The 6,188-nt window shown below is 45.1% G+C and overlaps 1 protein-coding gene across 1 annotated transcript in view; it reads left to right on the top strand.

Annotated features, from left to right (window-relative positions):
* Positions 1-767, top strand: part of LOC139762000 (A disintegrin and metalloproteinase with thrombospondin motifs like) — a 181,672-nt gene extending 180,905 nt beyond the window's left edge. The window contains exon 19 of the mRNA XM_071686780.1: positions 555-767. Coding sequence (XP_071542881.1) covers positions 555-767 — 213 coding nt within the window. The remainder of the gene's footprint in view (positions 1-554) is intronic.
* The last annotated feature ends 5,421 nt before the right edge of the window (positions 768-6,188 follow it).

Genomic DNA, 6,188 nt, shown 5'->3' with positions numbered 1-6,188 from the left:
TGGACATGCCTCACCCAGTGGCTCTACACACCAGGGGGTCCTACCTAACGTAGTGGCTCTATACATCAGGGAGCCCTGCCTGATATCATAGGGCTCTGCCTCACCTAGTAACTCTACACACTAGGGGGCCCTGCCTCATGTAGTGGCTCTACGTATCAAGAGGACCTGCCTCACCTAGTGTGCTACACACCAGGAGGCCCCACTTTTCACATAACAAGGGACCCTGCCTCACCTAGTGCATCTGTACACCAAGGGGCCAAGCCTCACACACACCAGGGGACCCTGCCTTGCCTAGTGCCTTCACATACCAGGGAGCCCTACCTCAATGACTTTATTCACCAAGGGATCCTACCTCACACTGACACACCAGGGGACCCTGCCTCATACAGTGCCTTCACACACTAGAGGACCCTGTCTCAATATCTCCACACACTAGAGGCCACAAGATCGCCACACTCATGTTACCCCACCAACCACTGAGCACCATCACTAGGGATATACTAGGACGGTGTCCGAGCTTAAAAGAGCCACAAATCGGAGTGCCCCTTCACTAGGCAGGTATCACTGGTCCATCCACACGAATGGCAGAGAGCCACACGGCAGGAGCAACAAGGGTGTCGGCATTTGGCGGCGGCACCAGGCCCTCCGAGCTGCGGCGGCGGCTTGCTGGCGAGGCGACGGCGCGAGGGTGGCCCCTAAAGGGACTGGTGCCGCCGTGGGGGACCCCCATCTACGGGCCAGTGCCGCCACAGGGGGTCCCCTTCTAGGAAAGTGGTGTTTCCACAGGGGCCCCCGCCAAAAGGTACCCAGACCAATACTACAGTGTGGCGGACAACGGCAGCAGCTGCCCTCGGCCACACAGCACTACTCGTCTCACCGCCCCTCCAGCACCACTACACACACACACCACCACTACACACACACACACACAACACACTACACACACCCACCACCACTACACACACACACACACACACACACACACACACACACACACACACACACACACACAACACATACATTGTAACACTTGAACCAAGCAGACACATAGCTCTGTCTCAGGACATTACGGAACTTAAACTATGTTTGATTTTTACTTCTGCGTCTACGTGGTATTCGAGGATGTTGCTATGATTGCTAATATGACAAATACACTTACCCCACATTTCTTTATCCCAAAATACTTGAAGAAAGTCAGTGTAGTATCTCAACTGAACTTTCATCTTATAATTCATTAGAAAAACAATCACAGATTCCCATACATGATCTCTAAACGCTCATTTGCTGGTGACTGGTAGTGGGCGGGGCCAGGAGCTGTGAATTGGTCAAACGGCATCTCCCATCTGTGTGCCAGGTCGCGATCACCACCAATCAGCCACTCAGCCCAGTCTTTCCTAAGGTGTTTGCCTACGTGAATGCCGTTGTATTGAATATGCCGTTCTGAAGAACGTGTGCAATGTACATAGTTGTTGATTTTTATATATAAATTCCAGTTTCTTTTGATGTATCATAACTTTTATATCACTGAACTTCACTCATCATTGTAGTGGTATTTTTTCTGTGCAATTTTTTCTAGAAAAAAAGATTTTCTTTACCAAATAAAGAAGTGTATTCTTGTATTTCTTATTATAAATTATAGATCAATAATGTCACTTTATTGTACATAGGTCCCTAGAAGCGTAGTATTTATATGTAAGAGTTTGGTGTGAGTCTGCCTCCCTTCCTTTGACCTGGCTCTGGGTGGGGGTCCAACGCCTCACCAATGGGTTCAGGCCTTAGCGAGTAACCTGATCCTCTGTCTTAGAGGATATGCCATGAGAGAAGCGAGAATGGTATTCCTAGACTAAATCAGCCTAGTTAGACGCAAGGAAACACAAGGATGATCGGATGAGCCTTCCTTGCGTGGACCCTTCACACGCCAATGGCGTTTTTCCACCGTACCTTCAGGTCACAGGCTCATGGGTATAATGGTCTTAATAGTTTCCCCGAGTGAAAGGTACGCTCTGGTCCTTGGCTTCGACAGTATTATTGAAAGGTGGGGCGCCCCGCTGCTGCTGAACGAGGAGTCATACTGCTCGGTCATAACTGTTTCTGTTATGCCTATCCTGTTGAGTGATTCGGTTAATCATACTTCTGAAGTTAGATCTGAACTTCTGCTACATCTTCATGAATCGGTTTCAATGTTTTCAGATACTTATAGTTCCAATGGAACTTAAATTCCTCATGAAAGAATTTCATACTTTCTTAAATTCGTAACACTGTTTAACTGAGAGTTCATCTTTTAACTTTACCTTTTTTAGGAAGAGCTTTCGATAGCATGAAGGCCATAAGTATATAAAAGATTCCGATAGCTTGGTCAGAAGTGGCGCAAATCCTCAAGCCTGCCAGCAGAAGTGCGTCTCCCGCTTGGGTTAGAAAGGAGCCTCAAAGAACTGGATTCGAAAAAAAAAAATACATTTGCATATTCCTTCTAAAAAAGTATTCATGTTGTTGGTCTTCTCATACCGTTATAAGACTCGGAGGTCTAGACTGTATGCACAACATCCCACATAGCGAATCTGCGACAGGCTGAAGTCTTCATGAAAAGGGAAAAATTAGATGTAAATATTTAATTCATCTACATGTGTCACTGAGCCATGACATCAGTGGGATTCATTACATTGTTCCATCTTTAAAAAGTTTCATTTATCGGTGTCACCCACTTGTCAAGTAGCAGACCCTATTCATGTTGTGCACAATACCATCTGCTTCATTGGGGAAACCAGAGAGTGGGCCATGGCCCCCTGATCACAATGATTTTCCCTTGATGTCAGTATATTTATCTAAATGATTATCGGATGGAGTTGCACTGTATGTGTATAAGCGGTAATGACTTTTTTCCTCTTCCATAAAGAATGACTCCGCCAAAGCTTGTGTGTCAACACCATCTCTGCACGTTAGATCGTCAATCTTCAACCCGAGTTACGCGCGTCTCGCATAAATTGCGTAACCCAAGATAAGGATTTCTATCAGAAGCAACAACTACAGCCATTAGTCGAAGACTTCGCTGAATCTTGCAGGAATTTAACCAAACCCAGAATATTGTCCTTTAGAAATCTACTGAGCCTTCATCACTTTAGTTCATATTGTTATTTGTACTGTTCAGTTTCAGGCCTACCCGGTGAGCGTAAATTAATTACGCATATGTTTGAGTGTTAGCATGTACCCACTGTAGCTGGGTGATGATACAAGCTGGCGTTTAGTGGAAAACCTAGCTGTATTATGTATGACCATGACTGCTGAATGAGATACTCACTGTCTGCTCTGATGGATTCTTCAGTCCTTTTGTGAGCTGAAGCATTTTTTTTTACTTGTCTGTATATACGATATTCTAAGATTGTTATTCATGAAATATTCAGCTGTGTATTCTAGGAATGTGAGTGTATGTATATGTTTCTCTCCTACGTTTAAATAACAGAAAATCTCCGACCTTGTGTGTCAGAGCTGTGGTTCACTTCTCCGTGTATGCAGTGAAGCATCCATGCAAGTGTTCGTGTGTTTTTTGTGTATTCATGTGTGTATATGTGTATGGTCTGGTCTACAGCTGACCGGCTCATCTGTCGGCCAGGTCTCGTCTATGTTGTGCCAGATGCCAAAAAGACAATAAAATGTGTCCCACTCGTTTTCTTTATCATTGTTTATCCTCCCACCACAGAATCCTACATTCTGTCCCAGTTTCATTAATCAATATAAAACTTCTCCAATTCCTTGTAAGTACAAAAGGTGAAGTTGTTGTGTCAAGTCTGCCAGAGAAAAAAAAAAAAAACGTGAATATGAATGTCTAAGAGAATTAGCTTTAAATTTCAAAATCATTTAATGATCATTTGAGTAACACGTCCTGGTCTAAGTCTGTAGGTAACAACATTTTATGCCAATGAAACAAAAACCCGCTGACTTGTCTTTTCTGATGATGTACGGTTCCTGTTCCATCATACGTCTAAAACTTGCAGATCGTTATTCTCTATGATTAAATTATAGGCTATGTAAGAACCTTGTATTTATCAACAACCAAGTATATGATGGTCATTCACCCAGAATCTGTAATCAAGAAATGACTGACGGAACGAAATTCCAGTGCAAGGGAATGTTTGTATAAGTACTTGTGGTAATGATGTACAGTATGGCAGTTTCTCGAGGGTGTTATCACTATAACGTACTCATTTTTCATTCACTTTTATTCAGTGTTGCGGAAGTTCTTTGCAAACTAAACGAAAGGTATACGAGACAAAAGGATGACAAGACTGAAAGTCAAATAAAAAGGAAAGAATTGAGTACTGTATTACGCAGCATTTTCTTACTCTGGCCTGTGATTCTTGTTCAGTCAGTATGTGGCTTTTGCTACTAACAGTCCGTGGTTGTCATACAATACTCTGAAAACATCGACATGGATCACTGTATGGTGTTCATCTATGCGAGTTCGAGCCCAGGTAAGTGAGGGTGGATGAGTCAGTGTGAGCACGAGTGTTGCTCTCTGGTGGTGTGAAAGCGAGTTGCCGCATTATGTTGTCAGTTGTTTGTCTGAGTTGTTGGGCATGGATGAAGCTGTCACTGAAGTTTCTTTTGAGTGTTACCCTGCGATGGGACGGATGTTTCCAACCTGTAGTACTGTTGTCTGGACCTTTCGAGTGATTGCACCGGTCAAGACTGTGTTTTCTTAAGCCGCCAGACTTCACACGACATTTGGAACATGGCGCAGTGAGTAGATGCGCCACAGACGTAGTTGCAGTCTTCCCTGTGGTCTGTGGAGCAACGCCATGTGTCGTCATGCCCACGGACAGTGTCGGCAGCTTATCTCGTCAGATGAGAGCTTCCCCTATTGCACCTGTGCGACTGTGCATGGATAGTCACTGTGGCCGCCTGGGTGTTATCGTATGTGATCGCGCTGGGACTACCTCATGATGGGGAGCCGCCACATCCTCTGGAGGAACAAAGAGATCCTTCGTGTCCATAAACCGATGGTGCCGGGGAGTTCCGTGAATCTACGCTTGAGGCAAAGGCTCCAGCGACACGTGACAGCGATCAGCGCCTTGCCCCATGGCCTCCGCCAAGCGGAAGTCTGTAGGAGCCTTCAGGTCCGCCGCTCTCGCGCTGTAGTGGCTGTCAGCGATGTGTGCCACAGCGACTGGTCGCAACGAAAAGCAAGTGATTTAAGACGGTGAGTGAGTGCAGCCCTCTTGTGGCATGAATCATAGTGTGCGGGAGTACCGCTCACTAGTTGTGTGAATGTGAAACTGGCCAAAAATAGGTATGGGCAAATGACGTTTTAGCAGAATTATTTAAAGTTTGTAGGTTACTTCCGCTTCAGGCCTGCTGACTGCCCGGCCCATTAAAGCCAGCAACGTTATTTTGAAACTAATCAAAAAAGTTAGAGTACTTCTTCAGATATTCTAAATAACTGAAGGGCCATACACGCTCTCGTAACCCAGTTAACAGTATTCAGTAGATCAGGCGGATGGAAGTAGATCCGGTATATGAAAAAGATTGTATATATATTACGGTGATGCGTACAGGTGGTTGATGAGTAGGCTAGGGATACAGGCAGGAAAGTGAAGCAGACCCCTTCACTAAGAGAGGAAGGAAGCAGAGGACGCAGGAAAGACGAGCATTCTCGAAGTGGGCTGGAGTCACCAGTGGTGTGCCGCAGGGCAGGTCTGGTGGTACGCTTCCATACTTGATATATGTGAACAACTTGCCTGTTGGACTGGATCCTTACCTAAGCATGTTTGCGAACGAAGCAAAGTTCCAAAGAAAATTAAAGACTGACGATGATTGTATCGGCTTAAGGGAAACCTGGACAAACTTTTGGTTTAATCAAGGTTTGGCGTAATTCATTCCGAGTGCAAAAAAATGAGGATGGAGCAGTGAATGAAGGCCACAGTGCGATCACTGGCCAGTGGGAAATAAATTACAGGAATCTGCGTGAAAAAGACCCTGGGTTAACATTGTACTTAGTCTGGTGCTACATCTGCACATCAGGAGAAACGAGGCAAACTTTCTGCTGACAAATACTAAGAATACGTAAGTATGAGGATAAAGGAAAGTTTAGTAAGCTTCTCATGGCTGCTCTTCGCGCCTAAAGAAGCACGATCTGATTGGAGGTGCATAGAGAAGAGTAACTGAGGTAGTAGCTAAAGTTAGAGTTGAGCCAG

This window comes from Panulirus ornatus, chromosome 42 (genome assembly GCF_036320965.1).
Source record: "Panulirus ornatus isolate Po-2019 chromosome 42, ASM3632096v1, whole genome shotgun sequence".
Classification (NCBI taxonomy): domain Eukaryota; kingdom Metazoa; phylum Arthropoda; class Malacostraca; order Decapoda; family Palinuridae; genus Panulirus; species Panulirus ornatus.
This window is presented reverse-complemented; position numbering and strand designations above follow the sequence as displayed.